This window comes from Castor canadensis, chromosome 10 (assembly GCF_047511655.1).
Source record: "Castor canadensis chromosome 10, mCasCan1.hap1v2, whole genome shotgun sequence".
Classification (NCBI taxonomy): Eukaryota; Metazoa; Chordata; class Mammalia; order Rodentia; family Castoridae; genus Castor; species Castor canadensis.
Window position 1 is genome coordinate 77,297,372 of NC_133395.1, and position 19,318 is coordinate 77,316,689.

At 34.7% G+C, this 19,318-nt stretch overlaps 1 protein-coding gene across 5 annotated transcripts in view; it reads right to left on the minus strand.

The window, feature by feature from the left end:
• Positions 1-19,318, minus strand: part of Pan3 (poly(A) specific ribonuclease subunit PAN3) — a 132,166-nt gene that overhangs the window by 85,974 nt on the left and 26,874 nt on the right. For 3 of the 5 annotated variants that reach the window (XM_020176803.2, XM_020176802.2, XM_074043640.1), the window contains exons 4-5: positions 16,438-16,508; positions 4,488-4,649 (exon numbers count right to left, since the gene is read on the minus strand). In XM_020176803.2, the coding sequence (XP_020032392.1) occupies positions 4,488-4,649; positions 16,438-16,508 (233 nt within the window). The remainder of the gene's footprint in view (positions 1-4,487; positions 4,650-16,437; positions 16,509-19,318) is intronic. The other 2 variants (XM_074043639.1, XM_020176805.2) reach the window with 1 other exon arrangement.

Below are 19,318 nucleotides of genomic sequence, written 5' to 3' on the forward strand. Positions count from 1 at the left end.
ATCAACAAATAAACTGGGCATGGTAGTACACACATAATCCCAGCTATGCAGGAAGCATAGCCATAGCTAGGAGGATCAGGGTCCAAGGCCAGCCATGGGCAAAAACACAAGCCCAAACCAAGAAAAATCCAAGGAAAGAAAATAAGCAAATTACCTTAAGGATACAGAAATAATAAACACAAACTTATTCTGAAATAACAATATAGGGGAAAAAGACAAAGAGGTTAACAAATTAACATAAAATGAAAAACCTCTTAAACATCAAGTATTGTGGGGACAGTAAAATATACGTATTTATTTCCTCCAGATGTTTGAACAAGTGAGTATTCACAGAAAAGGTAATTTGAGCCATCTCCAAAAGGAGAAAGAAGGGAATATTTTCTTCAGGTTTAGTTGAAGATGCAGGAGTAACAAATGTACCAACAACTGCCAATGCATTTGGAATTTTACACAATACAAAAGGTCCCATATGATTAGAATTAGTGTATTTTGATGGATACCTGAGGAGACAAAAAATACTCAGAAGATATTTATGTGAAAAGTATACACTACGTCAGTGGTTGTAAAAAAAGAAAAAAGGGAAAGATACAATAGACTTTTTAAAGAACAGGGATCAAAGACAATATGGTAAGAAAATCTCAGGATTTAGAATTAAATAAAACTTCGCTAGAATCCCATTTCTACCACTTACTATCATTAGGCTTTTCTAAAACACAATTTCCATTATTTATCAAAGGGGGTAATATGTCTTTAACGGTATAAAGGCTTACTTTTAAGTGTGTATTGTTCAATGTGTTATCTTTCAGTTAATGAGTTGATGGGAAGGCAAACCTCAGCAGTTCACTTCTTAAAAGTGGTAGTGCTGGGCACCGGTGGCTCATGCCTATAATCTCACCTACTCCAGAGGCAGAGGTCAGGAGGATCACAGTTCAAAGCCAGCCCAGGCAAATAGTTCTCGAGACCCTATCTCAAAAAAAAAAAAGCCAATATAAAACAGGGTTGGTGGAGTGGCTCAAGTGGTAGAGTACCTACCTAGAAATCATGAGGCCCTGAGTTCAAATCCCAGTACCACCAAAAAAAAAAAAGTGGTAGAATGTAGGAGGCACCAAGGAAGTACTTAAAGATATTTAACCTCAGCAACAAGGAAGATGACAATGACTTCAACTAAAGAACACACAGGAGAATGTGAGAAGTAATCAATTTAGATAACAGAAATACAGAGCTGGGGGTGTGGCTCAAGTACTAAGAACACTTGTCTAGCAAGCACAAGTTCAAACCCCAGTGGAAGGGTGGGGGGAAGGAGCGGGGGGAGAAGGGAAGAGAGAGGGGAAGGAGGGGATGGAGAAAGAATTAAAGCTGCAAAACTTTAAGGGAAATATTGTATTTCTATGATTCTCCATCAGTTCCAAACGCAAATATTGTTTAAAAAAAAACACATAAAACACTGTTTTATAAAGTCACATATGGCAGGCTATTTCATAACCGGAGATTCTGTCATAAAATAAATAAAAAGATAAGTATGTAATAAAAAGATGGGAACCACAGGGGTGCTTAAAGTAATCCAGATTTTGAAGGAGAAAAACAAAACAAAACAAAACAGAAGTAATACAGAACTGAAGAGAATAAATGCAACATGAATGACTGTGTTGTATCAATGAGTTCAAAAACTAGAGAAAGAGATATTATTGTTTAAATTATTTAGGTTGATTTTCTAAGTGGAATAAGGTTAATGTGTTAATATTAAGAAATCAAAGTAAAGATATGTTTAAAGTCTTAGAAAGAAAGGAAGCTAACTATCACTGAGAAAAATGATGAAATCACAAGGGAAAAGGGCCAGTCTTTCAAATGTTGCAGTTTTGCCTAAAAAAATTACAGCCTATGTCTAGAAACCAAGGTATGCAATTCTCATATTCAAAATAAGGTGCCCTTCTTCCAGTTACTCAGTTAAATAATTAAACCAATTATAGTTCTAGTGCAACCAGAGTTATATCATATAGAAATGAGATTTCTGAGTCTGACAAACAGTGGTTCAATTTTTTCTTCCTCTACACTAACTCTTCAACCCTCTCATTACTTACTTTTGTAAAGATGTTTCTTCATTTAGCAATAACATCCAAGCCAAAAGCTATTAAGAAGAACAAAGACTATAAAAGTGAAGAGCTTAGCACAGTGCCTAACAAGTTTACCATTTAAGAAACACAGCTATAGTTTTTAAAAACATAAGATAACCAAATATTTTTTTTCTCTTATGATTACAGAAGACCTAAGCCTTAAAGGAAACAAATGGAACAACAAAAACTTAATCTGGCTGAAAATTCATTTAAACTTTCATATGTCAAAAAATATAACCATATTAAAAAGTAAACATCAAACAAAACCAAAAACTGGTGGAATTGATTTATACAAATTATTTTCTTCTACAGCAAAAAGATTAAAAGTCTAATGGAAAAATTATACAGTGCACTGACAAGCATTTGCTCTGAATGAACTACCCCAGACCCCATTTTAGGAATTTACAGACAGTGAGTAATGGAGACTAGATGGGGATTTACCAGCACTCCAACATGTGACAAAATGCGAGGCATTTCAGAGCTTATAATGCTCTAAATTTGGATTGTGACATTCCTTATGTCTTTAAAAGAAAAGAACTACCTGAAGCATAAAATAACAGTGTATCTGAAATATGTATGAGGTTCAAATGACAAAAATTTTTCACATATTAGTGTAAATCTAGCTGTTGTAATTGAAAATAAAGCATGAAGGACGGGGCTGAGGGGAAGAAGTGACTGGGGCAATGTAACTTATGTACACTGTACAATAAAAGTCTAATAGGAATTGTCACTATGAATCCTCCCATATTATAAATATATTGTAATAAAAAATTTATAAAGAAACAAAAAGAAAACAAAGCATGACTCAAGTGTACACTCTTACACTATCATGATGGTTTTTCAAGCTGTATTTAAAAAGGGGCACCTTAGAACTGCCATGGGGACAAAGCATGGGGAGGTCGAGTCGAGTCGAGTGAGTGGCTACCCCCTGCACTAGACAGCACTCCACTCTCACAATCACCTTATCTATTCTGAAATGTTTGAGGCCCGATTTATTTCCAAATTTTCTTTTTAAAACTTAAATGTAGTTATAATAACCCATGTCAAATCCTACTGATCTCAAAGATGAAAAATTAACACATCAAAACTTTCCAATGAAATCTTAAGTACATATATGATAATATGAAACCTCTGAGTTTTGTTTTGTTTTCCCTTATCTTTAGAAAACCACTTCCCAAGTTTCAGTTCAGGCAAATACCATACTTCGCAATATTTTTGGAGTAATTTCTTTATTTCTAGGCCCAAAGCAACTATTGCTATGATATTAATATTAAATTCAACAGTTTTGTAGTCCTTTTTTGAAGTTTGGAGACAGAAAACCAAGTTATTAAGTTTCTTATATCTTTCTGAATATGTTATATACACGTGGGACTGTATTTTGGGTAGGAGTAAATTTTAAATACTAATTTACTCACAATTTGGGAGGAAAAATATGCTACCTCTGGCTAAATTGAAATTTTGGTGTTAACAGAACTATCCATATTATACAACAATTGCCAATTTTTTAAATTAAAGTATAATTATAATCCAAATTATTTTGTAGGTCCTTTGAAACCTTACATAGAACTAGTTCTTCAGTTATAAAAATTTCTTTCATTATTTGGTATTGATAAGATAGCCAAAGACAGTTATGTATCTGTAATAACCCTGTAACAATGTACTACTAAAGATGTTTCCTTGACAAGTTTGTTTACATATAATTTTTATTTCCTGCTAAAAAATTACAAAAAGACAACATACAGAGCCTCCTGTTGCTCAGATTCCATATAAATGGAACTTTCTACGATAAATGGTATAATATGATGTTTTTAGTGTCATATCCTAACTCTAAGACTTAAAAATAACTAAATAGGGCTGAAGGTATAGCTCAGGGGTACAGTATATGCTTTGCATGTGTAAGGCTCATTTAGTTAGACTAAGCGTAATGACTCACACCTGTAATCTCAGCTATGTGGGAGGCAGAGATTGGGAGGACTCCAATTCGAGGCCAGTTTGGGCAAAAACTTAGCAAGATCTCATCTGAACCAGTACATATGGTTGTAGTCCCAATTATGCAGGAGGCACTGGAAGGAGGATCATGGTCCAAGGCCAGCCAGGCAAAAAAGCAAATTGTAAAAATACCCAAAGCAAAAAAGAGCTATGGGTGTGGTAGAGCACTTGACTAGCAAGCATGAGACCCTGAGTTCCAAACCCAATACAATCAAAAAAATCATTTAGCTAGTTAATGGACTTACTATCTTTAATTTAAAAAATTTTTAAATCAGCTAAGTATATCAGCTAAGTCATCCAATCTTTTCATACCCAACACCCCACACAAACATGGAAAGCAGCCAAGAAATTCACTTTCAAAAAATGTCTAATAAAAATTATTTTTACCTGTAAATTGTTTTCTGTGACTCTGTTCCACCAAACCATATTGATGGGTACTCCTGATTTACACCTGTCAGCAAGGCAGCCAATAGGGTTCTTTGCTTTTCGAGCCTTTGATCCCATCGGAACTAGCCTCTCCTCCAGCATCCCCAGGCGATACTTCCTTGGCTACGAAAAAGAAGGAAAGAAACCAGGCCACTCCTACATCCCCCCACACTAATCTAAACTAATAAAACTAACATATATAAGTTATCAGGAATGTTAGGCTACGAAACAAGTAAAATCTCTAAGACATTCTATTCTAATGTCCAAATCACCGCCCACCATCTCCCATTCCCACTCCCACCTCTAAAATAACCCACAGTAATAATAGGATGAGTAATATTATGTAAAGCAATAGATGTTTTAGGAAAATATACTAAAATCTCATTCAGTGACTTTATTTAATGAATAGAAATTAATTTAGCAAAGAAAATGCTTTGCAAATTTTTTTCCCACTGGAACTTACCTATGCTCACTGTATAAATGAAGAAATGGTTTCAAGGACCCAAAATAAAAAAATTCTCCATACTGTATCTTTTTCAGTAACTCATCTTGCTACCTATTTCCTACTGAGAACTACTCCAACTAAAGGAAAAAGGTGATTGCTAATGAACAGCTTTTTAAAGATTATTTTAATGCTATCCACAATAGGCCAGAGTACAGTCACTCCTAAACTTGAGTGGGGATTCAACCTAAGGTACTTAAGTAAAGAAATAACTTCAAAAACTAAAAATAAACAACATAAATTTCATTGGTCTTTTAAATTTCAGTAATTTGAACAGACTGTTATTGAATAAATTGTCCAATAAAATCATAAATTCATTGGCTAATGTTATAAAAAAGACAGTAAACCATCTTGACAGTGGTTAGTAGGGCTTTATATGTGAAAATTACTAGATGATAATTTTCATCATCTCTTAATTATAGCAAATTTACAATAAATTGTATCTTAAAGGAAAACATTTCCCTTTCAGGGAATAAACCAATACATGTTTGAAAAGGTATCTATTTTTAAACCTGAAATTAAAAAGAAAACTATATTTGCTCATTGTTCCATTCAGGTAGAATATAAAGAGATCAAATTTTAAGAAAACATTTGACTTCTAAGTTTCAAAAACCTTGCAAATACCACCTATGGAAATTATTATATTCAAATTAGATTCTCCTCTCCACAAGTGGCCTCTGCTATACCATCTTTGATTTAAAAGAGAGAGGAGGGAGGAAGGGGAAGAGAAGGGAGAAGAGGAAGAAGAGAAGGGGAAGAGGAGGAGGAGAAGGTAGCATTAATACCTTTCAAAATACCAAGCATGAACAAAAAGTTCAGGAGATCCCATTTCAACCAATGGCTGGACATACCTTTCCCTCAAAGAGAGGTTATACTATACAGGGTAATACAGACATGAAAACAGAACTCAGTGTAATATAAATGTACACATAATCCAGTAGACCCAGAGGTAACGGGGCTTCTCAAGGAAGGCAAATAAGTGCCTGAGCAGATTTTTCAAGGGGGAATAATGTGCATACAGAGGAAAAAATGTGAGAAAGATGTACTGTAAGGTTAGGAAAATGTCTACTAGAGCTGTAACTGCACTGTAGTATTCAGCCCACCCTTAGAGAGTTGACTTTGAGAACCAAAGGTAAGGCTTCAAAGCCATCAGGGCCATTACTGATAGCCTCCAAAGCAAAGTCCAAGGTTTTCAAATCCTTATCTCCAAACAAAGCCAATTCCAATGGTTTAGAAATAAGGGAAATCCATTCTCATTCCTAACAAGTGAAGTAAGTGTCTAGACACACTATGTCAAAGGAAAGAAAAAAGCTAACTTTAGGACTTGCTATTTTGAAGCTTAAATGTACAAAAACATTTTTGCTCATTCTCTCAATGTTTCAGTATAAGCCTCTCTGCCCTTCTTAGAAATATAAATGGCCAGCTGTGCACCAGTGGCTCACACCTGTACACCTGGCTACTTGGGAGGCTGAGATACAGAGGACAACAGTTCAAGGCCAGCCCAGGCAAATAGTTTGTGAGACCCCATATCCAAAATAACCAGAGAAAAATGGACTGGAGGTGTGGCTCAAGTAGTATAGCACCCGCTTTGCAAGTGTAAAACCCTGAGTTTAAACCCCAGCCCCACCAAAAAAAAAAAAAAAAAAGAAAGAAATATAAGTGACCAGTAACATCTATTCTTTTCCCCCCAAAAAGTTCAGAATATAGAGAAAGAACTAAACGTCCCTGCATGTACAGAAAATATTAAAACTACCAAGTAACAGACCAATTTTCAGAGCACAACTCTTTTGGTAACCACAAAACAACACCATGTCCAAACCGCCTCATGTTCCCACCACACATTACAGATCATAATTAATTACTAATAATAAACTAGAGAAAACAAAATATTACCCCAGGACAAGTTTCCAATGCCCTGAACTGTCATCAAAAATGTAAAATTGAGGACAGGGCATGGCGGCACACACTTGTGCCAGCTGCATAGGAGGTAGAAGTAGGAAGATTGCAGTCTGAGGCTAGGCAAAAACATGAGACCCTAGCAGAAAAAATAAAACTAAAAGAAAAATGGTGGGGGGGGGTGCTGGAGGAAAAGTTCAAGTGGTAGAGCACTTGTCTAGAAAGCACAAGGTCCTGAATTTGAATCGCAATACAGAAAAAAAAATTGATCTTTATTACAGTTAATTTAAATTAAAATGGTAGTAAATGAAAAAGTAGTAATCTACATATTCAGAAAGATAAGCGTAAGTTTTTAAGCTGCAGAATTATAAGCAATAAGACTGTGACAACTATTATTTGACAAGCACAGCACCATGCCACACACTTTATACTCATTAATCTTTTTAATATGCATAATCCTGTGAGATGGAGCTTATTATCATACCAATTTTACAGATATCAAAAGTGAGCCTTACAAAGAGCTTAAAATAATTTGCCTACACTTGCACCACTAACCTAAGATCAGACACCAAAGCTTATACTCTTAACTATGGCATCCTGTCTTCAGAGAAACTGCTATTTTATAATACTCCTTAAACACACTACAATCTTACTATTATTCTAGCTAAACTTGAAGTGATTCAATCTCTTTGAATCTAATTGGCATGCATGGAACCAATGAGAAAGAACATATAGACCTCACTCAACAAAATAAAAACAAAAGGTTCTCCCTCCCCATTTTCTAAATGAAAAGAGAACAAATTTGGGGAAGAAAATAAAGTTGGGAAAAAACAACATGGTTTCACTAAAAAGCTTAAAACAGGCTAGCAATGTTTGTGGATAAGAATTCTAAATTCATCTTTAATAATTCAACATCCTAGGAAAACAAGGATGAACCACTAGTAAGGCCAAGCCCTTACTACCAGTTATTACATTTGGGTAAATACAATGACCATAGTAAAGTGTGAAGAAGCCAACCAGATGAACTCAGAATGATCTACTAGCTTCTTGGTCCAAGGTAAATGTATCACGGTTTTACTAAACTACCATTATTATTATTAAAAACTAACACACAAATTTCCAAGGCTATAAACTAGATGCTCATGCCCAACAATACTACATACTGTGTATAAAAGGCACCAAATTTCAGTTCAAATGTTTAAATATGGCAACATGTCAAAAATCATACCACATTACACGTACCTTAAAAATTCTCCCCTCAAAAAGTTATTCCAAAACAAAATTTCTCAGGAGCTCTTCTTTCAATCAACAGAACAAAGTTACAATGCAATCATGAATCTTAAGAAATCTTTCTATTTCAACAAAACAAGTGGTCACTGCACACAAACTATCAATTTAAAAGTAAGTATAAAAAGTTCCTGATTGCACCCTTCATCTGCTACAACAAAATCTCTTTCCAAAACACACCTTGATCTCAACAAAATCCTAGAAAAGTCAACACGGAATATTCTTTACTTAGTGGAAAAAGAAACTTAATTCTTTCATACTTAAGTCTTTTTAATTATCACAGGTTTGAATAAATTTCAATCAAATGCTGCTTATATAATTTTTAAAAGAATATTTTCAGACTAAAAATAATCAACAGGAAAAACATTTTAATCTATCAATAAAAAACAGAAAGCAAGAACACCATTTGCTAAAAACAATAAAAATAAGCGTATTCAAATTAGTTATATAAAAACAACTCTTTCTATTCAAAATTACTAACTCAGCAGGTTGGGGATTGCCAAGTTATTTTAATAGAAATGAGGTTATTTTTTGTTCTTTTTTACTTAATACAAAATCGTTTGAGTTAACATGGTACTTCAAAACTGACAGCATGAATTACTTTGTGAAATTAAAACCAAAATGCAAAATAAGGGAAGAGATTTCAAAATCTGATTGGAGAAGTTTAACTCTCTAATATGCAATTTTAAAAAGAACAGAAAAATGAGCAAAGAACAGGAAAGAAACACCAATAACCAATGTACATGAAAGAGAAGTTCAACAGCACTTATGAGCACACTTCAGTATTTCACCTACAAAATTAGTAAAATATGAAAGTTTGCTATATCCCAGTGTTTCCAAGACTGTGCCAACACCTATTATTAGGAATATAAATGTGTGTTGTATTTCTGAAAGGTTGTCAATTATTAAAATTTGTGTATTCTTGCCCCAGAAATTGGACCGGTAGAAATCTGCAGAGATAATCACATAACAAGAAAAGAGGAGGCACAAAGTTAATCAATGTTTACTCTTCTCTTCTCCGTATCACCAGTGGGGATATCTTCATATCACTACTATCTCTTTATTTTTCATCTTATTTAGGACTCAATCTTACCCTTCCCATATTGCCTTATATAACAGAAAGATTTTTGCTTTCCTCTGAAATGTACATAAATATTATCTATATTATACATTACTTATTTTATTATCTATGTACATTACTTATTTTTTGAATCTCCTAAATCCCAAAATGGGGGGAAAAAATCACAAAGAACTGTTGTGGTGATTAAATAGTAAGGTATAAAACATTTAATTAATGAAAGGATGATTTAAGTTACATTTAACAGATTAAAAAAATCATCACCAGGTTAGCCAAGTGGTAGCACATCTGCCTAGCAATTACAAGGTCCTGAGTTCAACCTCTAGTATCACCAAAAGAAAAAAAAAAAAATCCTGCAGAAAATCATCATCAATATAAATAATATCAAGTTTCAATCTCTCTGCCACTACATCATAATACCCCCGATTGACTTTCACCATATTTAGGACATATTTGAGAAGCTAACAGGTTGCGTCTGTGGGGAGAAAAGCAAAGTAATAATTATGATGATGATGACAATGATGCTATTTAAGAAAGTGGGAACACCTCATGGTGGACATTCTTAGTTCAGCTATATAACTACTTTTCCACACAGCCTAATCCAGACTGAGTTAGTAAGATATATTTATTTATAACATAATAGTTCATTTCCAAGCAAGGACTGAAAGGTTTAGACAACACCATGTATTACTCAATACCAACAATAGCGACCGTTTATCAGGCATTTTTGTGCCGGGCATTTACTCCTAAATGTAAATGTATCCCATTTAGTCCTCAACAACTCAACATAAGTAGGTACTAAGTATTACTATTCTCATTTTACAAATGAAGAAACAAAAAGGTTTACTAAGTTAAAGACACAAAGATAATCAGTGAAAATATAAGGATTTGATTCCAACTGCCTTGAATCCAGCTCCAAACTCTAAAACCTTAACCATTATTCAAAACTACTAGGTTAGCACTATTCCTAATTGTTTGCTCTTTGAACTAACAGGCTTGGAATAAACTCTATGGGTGCACCTCTGCCTAGGAACTTTTGTTCCAACAACTCTACCAGTTTCCCTCAGAGACCCATAGGTGCCTCTCTCAGCCTAAACTATACCCCTGATTAAGCAGGAATAGTACACATTCCCACAGCTTAGCAAATGGAAATGAATGATAGTTAGTGACTTCAGTAAAGGAACAGTAGTGCTCAGTGGATTAATTTGGAATTCTAAACACAGTTTTCCATAGAAAGATTACTGTACAGCATTCATAGGTAAATGATTAAATGATATATTCAAGCTAATGTAGTGAACTAGTAATCTAAATACCAGTGAAACATGATTTCTTTTAGAACACATGTAAAGAACTGTAAAAAAATTTTTTTACACATAAAGTTTTAGACTAAATTTTCAGTTACTAGTCAATATCTTCTCCATGTCTTTTTTTCATTTTTCTTGAGAGCAATAATTGGTGTGATGTGCCAAGAGAGCCTAAGCACAGAAAGGACTGCTAGTAAACTTTGTTCTCAAACAGAATAATCCAAAGCTGTACTTCCACCATCCACATCTCTTCACAAGTAAACCATAGCAGATGAGCCAGCCCCTTTTAATTCCACATTTCTCACCCTAAGGAAGAGCTTTAAAGTTAAGAACAGAAGTAAACATGATACTTCAGAAATCTTTGCCTCCTAACCACAAAGGATTTAACTTGTCATCAAAGCCTTTAAAAACTGACAAAAGTGAAAATCTGTTTTCCCACTATTAGCAACAGAATGCAAATGTGCAGGAAAATTTGTATATTTATTGAAACAACAATTCAAAGTAAGCCAGCCAAAATGTAAATGGTAAATGACAAGTACCAGAGGTTTTTTTTTGTTGTTGTTGTTGTTTGGTTTTTTGCTTTGGGGGAGGGGAGGAGCAAGACTGAATGGGAAGATGACCAAAGTGAGTAAAAAAGAAAATGAAACACATCATTAGCCGAGAAAGACACAAAAGAGAAAACCAAAAACATTAGACACAAACTGTGAAAACTTCTCATTTGCGTAGGATTTACATCAATCATATGTGGTGGCTCTGTACAAAAACTCGGCAAGAATTTTTATCAAGGTGTCATGGCACCAAACCAATTCACTATTTATTTATCTGCATTTCAACATCAAATTTGTTGAGTAGTACTTTGCTCTCAAAGGATTTATCATCAATTTTACTGCTTGTCTAGATCACATTTGTGACTCGGTAACTTTCAAGTCTTTCTTTTCATACCAGGTTGTCAGTCCTGGTCATTATCCCTGTCTAGTCCTGTCTGTCTGTCTCCCCACGCTCCCTACTATGGACTGAGCTCAGGACCTCGAGCTTGCAAAGCAACTGCTTTACTACTTGAATCATGCTCCCAGGCCATACCAGTCCTTTGATACCAGTGCTCAATTTTGTACCTGCCTTGCTACTAAGGTTTCCTCATGTGTTAACTAATCTCTACAATATTATCACTCATTTTTTAACAAAACTCAAGTCATCTTGTCTTGTGGGACTTAACTGTCACATAGAATGTAAACCTAGGATTCAAATTTTTCCACCATCATCCTTGGCCAAGAATAATTATACACATTTTCAAATTATGGCTACTTTTCCTAGCTATAAAATTATGCATTCCTAATGTGAAAAATAAAAACAAAAGCAATCAGTGATTCTCAAGCATTAATACAAAAGGTTGCTTTAAAATTTATTCCAATGTGTCTATTCTATAGTCTTGTAAAATAAAAATAAATTAAGAGATAAGTTGAGTATTATCAAGTTGTTATAGAAGTTTCTAAATATTTACTTTTAATGTAAATAAAATGGACTAGAACTAGCACTAGTCCCTTTGAGTACTGTGAACAGTAGTGTCCAAAGGCATGGGTTCTCAATATACAACTCTTGTTGTATATTTAGATAAATGGCTATGAACCCCTTTATGCTTTTTGCATCCTACATTTTATTTCAACATGTCCCTAAAGATAACAAGGCCCTCAGCTAACTTACCTGTGAAGGATACTCAGAGGAGAATTAGGAGTTTACCTGAAGCTCTTACTTGTACTACAATCAAGCATGCCCTCCGCCTAGGTATCTTAACTTCTCCATGTTCCTCACACTCAAATCAAACATTTTTTCTCCATAAATCCTCACAGATTAGGAGCATTGAAATTGGTAATAATTAATATGCTGCAGTGTGGATATTCTCTAATAGGTTCACATACTGCCTCTGTGATTAGATTTGAGGGAAGCAGGAAACACAACAGTCCTCTCTTCATTTTCCACATAGCACACAGTAAATAAAACTGCCTAGAGTAAAGATACTTGACTGTAGGATCCCAATGAGTCACATAATCCCACAGGCAAAAATCAGCACGTGATTTGCCTTACAAGGTATGAAATTTTGATAGGTATGGACTAACTACCTGTTCTCTGACATCATTATGAAATACCACTGACTAATCATGCCAGCCTGCTTATATAAACATGGAATTATAATTGAATATTTGCAATAAAACTGCATCATTAAGGAGACATTATGAATGACTACAACAAAATAAATATAGGAAGCCTCTACATGACTGCAATATACAAGGCAATACTCCTTGAAGGAAGGAGATTAAGGTGACAGTATATGGTTGATGGACTTCAAATAGCTATATGAAACAGAACTAAAAAACCTCTTAAAATTGCTGTAAGTGGGATGGGGAGGGGGCTGAGGGGGAGAGACAATGGGGGCAATGTAACTAATGTACAATGTAAGTCTAACTGGAATTTTCACTATGAATCCCCCCTGTATAATGAATATTTCCTAATATAAAATTTATTTTAAAAAATGTAACAAGCTATAGGTGATGGTCCAAGCCAGTAATCCCAGCTATGTGGTTGGTGTAGGTTAGGAAGATCAGGGTCTAAGGCCAGTCCCAGGGCAAAGGCAAGGAAAGAGTAACAGAGTGGGTTAGACTGATTAAAGTACAATATATTTACAGGTAAAACACCAAGGCAAAAGTCCAAAATGAACAATGAACAGACACTTACACAATGAAGGACAGGAATGGAGTATAGACCATGATAAAGGAAGAGCACTAGTTTTATCAAGAATGTTCCTAAACCTTTTCAATTCAACAATTAACAATTTAAAACATATGCAACTTTTATCCACACAGATACCACATGTGACAGCCCATTACTGGAAAAACTCACCATGCCCCTATTATTATTTTAAATGTAAATGGCAAGATTCATAAATTTTGGGTTAGTAAAGTGACTCAAGTAGTACAGCACCTGACTAGCAAGCGTGAGATCCTAAGTTCAAACCTCAGTACTGCCCCTGACCCCCAAAAAATCATAAATTTCTAGGTAAAGACTAATGTGAATGCTTTCCATTTAGACAGGTTTTTTTAAGAGATGAAAGACACCACAATTATTCATGACACACCTGTCATTTCACAGATGTACAGATTACAGCCTAGGAAACTGATTCAAGTCACAAAGTTAGAGATCCAGCACTTCAAAAATCACAGCAGAGGCCTACCACAGTGCTCCACATCTATAATCCCAGCTACTCAGGAGACAGAAATCACAAGGATCAAAGTTCAAGGCTGGTCTGGGCAAAAAGTTAGTGAGACCCAATCTCAATCAATAAGCCAGGATCAGTGGTTAACACCTATGGTCACAGCTAAGTGGGAGGCTAGAAGTAGGACTGCGATCTGAGCCAACCCTGGGCAAAAACGAGATGCAATCTGAAAAATAACTAATCCAAAAAAGGGGATGGGGACAGGGGCCTCAATTGGTAGAGTGTCTGCCTAGCAAGTGCAGGGGACCCTAGTTTGAACTCCAGATCACCACCAAAAAACAATGTAAAGGCCTTCTACTCTCCTCTAAAGAGCTCTAAATGACTTGATTTTCAGCATGTACCTGCTTTTCAGCATTCTACTGTTTACATCCACACTGATGGCTTTGTCTACTGTCTTCTCACATGCCAATGGGTCTGCTGTGTCCAACTCTATTCCACTTCTAACAAAGGGAGTTAGAAATCAAACATCTAAACTTATGAGAAAAGTATGTAAACCAAGAAGAAACTCATTCTTAGTGACAGCCTCTAAGAAATCCATAAAATCCAGCATGAAGATGTAGCTCAGTGATAAAGTATTTGTCTAGGATATGTCAGGCCCTGGGATCAATTCTCAAAAACAAGAAATCTATAAAAATCAAATCTACACCTTTTAAACAAGTCTACCTGCTTAAAAACATTTTCTAAAAACTTTTTCATTCTCAAGCAAGTCTTGAAATGGAAATAATATTAGGTACCTGTGGTGGTAATGTGATTTTACCTGTGCCCACAGAATCTGTTTTGCCTTGAAAACATCTGGTCTTCCTGAATTTTTAAAATCATTTTATTAAGGTATGATTGACATGTAAGATGTTGTACATATTAAACCTGGCACAGTGTCTCACACCTGTAATCCTAGCTACTCAGGAGGCAGTCAGAAAGATTACAATTCTAAGCCAGCCCAGGCAGAAAGTTCAAGAAAGCCCATCCCCACCAATAAAAGCTGAACTTGAAGGCACACACTTGCCATCCCAGCTCTGTGGAAAGTATAAATAGAAAGATGTCGGTCCAGGCCAACTGGGTATGAACATAAGGCCCTCTTTGAAAATAACAAAAGTAAAAAAGGGCTGAGGGCATAGCTCAAATGGAAGACCACCTGCCTAGCAAGTGGAAGACTCTGAGCTCAAAACCTAGTACCACCACCAAAAAATGTTGTACATATTTAAAGTATACAATTCAGTAAGACTGGAGATGACTAAACATATGCCATGGAACCATCATCACCACAGTCTTCCTGAATTTCATTTTTTTTTCTTTTGGTGGTACTGGGGTTTAAACTCAGGTCCTCATGCTTACTAAGCATGCACATAGTCTACCACTTGAGCCCCTCCACCAGCGGTTTTGCATTGGGTATTTTCAAGATAGGGTCTCGGGAACTATTTGCCAGACGCTGGCTTTGAACTGCAATCCTCCTGATCTCTGCCTCTTCAACAACTAGGATTATAGGTGTAAGCCACCAGCACCTGGCCTGAACTTTATTTTGTATCACCCTCTGGTCAGATTCTTCCCAAAAGCATCTTCAGTTCATATCACTTTTTGCTAAAATTACTATTTTTATTTGGGGGGGGTCTTTTTTTTATGCTATACACAGAGATATTTATTAAATAAATACATTAGCCAGTGAACAAGAAACAGTTACACAGCTTGTTATATGACTTCTTAGGAAGAAGTTCCAGTTCCACTCCCTTGCATGAAGGTTCCTCCAAGGCAGGCCATATTTGGGGGGGTCTTTCTTCCATTACTTAGGAAACAAAACATTATAACTTTATAGTAATTGCCACCAAGGTATATAAACTCCTGAACATCTTCAGCTGCTACTGATCCTAACCAGAAAAGAACACTTTCTTTAAGTGACTAGTATTGACTATAAAGACTCAAGGCATCAAAATGCTCATTTCAACTTACTGCAGAATCAGTTCTTCTAAAATTATTACAAAAATTTACACATTGTCTACTAACCTCAATTCCAAATTAAATCGAATTTCTAATAGAAAAGGTTGTAAGAACTGGGCACGGTGACACATGCCTGCAATTCTAACACTGGGGCTGCTAAGGCAAAAGGGTCAAGTTTGAGGACAGCCTGGGTTACATAACGAAGCTGTCTCAAAAAGATCCTCCCCTCAAAAAAAGAAAGTTTTAAACTGGTTTTTAAAACATTTGGGTCAATTATGAAAAGTTTTTAAAAAAGAAAGAAAGAATCTTTGAAATTTAGACAAAACAGTCAAAACTAAAGTTCAATCATGATTAACATGCCTATATTTACTCACATTAACAGTAACTGTTAATAGTAACACGCTATCTTAAAAAGCAGAATATATTAAGATGAAGAGAATGAGCAAAAAATAAGCAATAGGATTTCAGCCCTTCACATATAATCTCCCTATTCCATGCACAGAGATCAAATAAAATCCCACACATAAAAGATAAAGAATAAAAACATTTTGGTCCATAAAAAGCTCTCCCCATACTTAAAAAAAATAGAGGTTAATAATCCCAACATCACTTCTAAATTCCATTTTCACTCAAGTTTCAATTTCACCTACCTTTCTTCTCTGAGAGATGTTGAGGGCACCAAAGTCATTAAACAAGGATGAAGCAGGTGAAGTTAAAGGATCTGGAAGGCAAGTTACATAAGTTTCCACACAGAAGAACTCAGAGAACCCACAAATCTAATAAATATTAATTTGATAGTGCCTACAATAAGTCATATGCCACAATAATTACACTGCCTCACAAAGTGATGCACACTAATATTCTTGAAGGAATTAAGAACAAATTGATGAATGCTTCATTCAGCCCATTTTCAGTATATGACTTCAGAAACTACAGATTAGGATACATCTATTTGATTAAAACAAGAGAAAAATCAAACAGAAAAAGAAGACTCTAAATCATGCTATTGGAAATATGTTTATAAAGAAGTTAGTTTATCTACAGTAAATAGGTGCTTGTGTTCTTGAGACAAAACCCTACTCTGAAAGCACTAAGTTGGATTTATAAACATTGACAAAGCCTTAAAACCATCTACTCTACAAACTACTCCTTATTTTAAATTTATCAAAAGATATTTGACATTCTTTTTAAAAGCACAGGGTAAACTATTGAATTTTTAAAGATGGAACTATTAAATGTTTCAAAATACCAATATAGAGTCCAATGATTTTACATATTCAAATAAATTACAGACAAAACTGTAACTCTTAACTATTTCTTCACAAATCAGAAGTTTCTGAAAAGGTATGCTTGAGATTCAATGAAGTATCTTATCTTCACTCTGAGCTTTAATAAATCTTGTATTTTTTTAATCTCATAGATTATCTGTGAAATCCTTCAAAACATACTAAACTCCCTCATTTAGAGTTTCATTTTCCAGAGCTCCCCTCCTCGTAGAAGGGATGAAGAGTAATGATGTCCCTTGCAGCACAGCCTCTCCCAACACTGTTGTCCTCAATAAAGTGTTATTCACTAGAGGGTAGGGAAGAGCACGTATGAGTACATGAGAGAAAGGGAAAATATAAGTGCAGGTAAGGCACCCAAAGATAGTTGTCATTTTAAACTAAATTTAGGAGAACAGGCCTGCTATCTCATATCCTTCATGGGATGCAATTTCTCCTACTTCAGCCAACCCACTAAGTAAAAAATGAAAAATATTATCATTTCAGGAAAATGAACACCAGTCTTTAAAGACACCAGTGCCTCATGCCTATAACCCTTGCTACTTGGGAGCATGAGATCGGGAGGATTGCAGTTTGAAGCCAGCAGGGGCAAAAATCTCCCAAAATTCATTTCAATTGGATGCAGTGGCATGTGCCTGTCATCCCAGGTACAAAATGTGGAGAGATGGAGAGGTGGGGCCTTTAAGAGGTGATTAGGTCATTAGATAAATACCATTATCACAAGAGTGGCTTAGTGTGAGAGTAGGTTCCTGATAAGAGAATGTGTTTAACCCCTTCTCCTCCTCCTCTTTTTCTTTTTCTTTCTTTCTTCCTTAGTTACTTTCTTTCTTTCTCTTCTCTTCTCTTCTCTCTTCCCCCCACCCTCACACACTTGTTCTTCTGTCTTCTGTCATGGGATAATGCATGAAGAAGACCCTGACCAGATGTGAGCTCCTTGACATTGGACTTCCCAGCCTCCAGGACTGTGAGAAATAAATCTCTACTCTTTATAAATTGTATAATCTCAGATATTCTGGTATGGTAGCATAAATGGATTAAGATAAGTATGAACTTCATTCCACCAACTCAAATGTACATGAAATATAAAATATTCTGGAATGAAATTTAAAAATAAAATAAAATAAAATAAACTCCCTCATTTGAAGTAACTTTAAATCTCTTCATAATGCACTATCTACCGATTACTGTTTAATTCCTCTTTCTTCTGAATTTGCATAATCTAACTCTTCACTGGATTTAACAAATAGAAAAAATTTTATACAATTTATACACTTAAAAATAGGTAGTTACTATTCATCCATTCTACATCCTTTGTGCTACCTCTGATAGCATTTAAACTCTATGGGAATTTGAAAATATATAATGCTACAAACTAGCTTCTAAAATTCTATCCAATATTAAAATTTATTTTCTAAAGCACGAGATTGAAATTTCTGAATAGGACAGAGATTTGAGACCCATATATAAAATGTCTATCACATGCAAATCATGCAAATTCTTATTCCCACTATTAATTAATTAACATTTTGCTGATAAGTATTAGCACTCAATTTTTTCATATTTTTTAAAATCTTATTTTCACCATTATTAATTATTAACATTTTACTTAGTATTAGCACTCAACTTTTATATACTTTCAAAAAACCACTGAACTTTTTTAAAAACTAGAATACAGAAAAAGATATGGAAATTTGTGCATCAAAAGTCTTAAAAATGTATCATTTATTACCACTGTTAACAAGGGTGAGAAAAATGAATACTCTCTTTTTGTTTGTGTAAGTACAAAGTAGTATAAACATTTTGGAGACCAACTTTGAAGTGTTATCAAATGTTGAAATGTGAATTCCATCTGCAGAGCAACTCTGCTTTGAAAGATGTTGCTTAGATATAATTATACTTAGATATATGATAAAGGATTATGCACTATCATAATGTTCATAATAAAAAACAGTGAAAACTAAAAAAAAAAAGTCTTAAAAATGTTCGTAATTTTTGAAATGATTCTACTTGCAAGATGTGTCCAGAAAGAAATAATAATTTCCCTTGTATTATGTACTAAAACACTGGCACACTTAGTACATTGGAGTGTATTAGTTTTTTAAAAAGAAACAAAAGTAGTTAAGTAAACTATAAAACTAAACAATGGAATTTAATTCACAGTAATTGAAGATATTCATGATTAAGGTATGTTTAATGTTAATTGTATGTATTTATATACAGAGAAAAATGGAGCAATCTAAATTTTAGT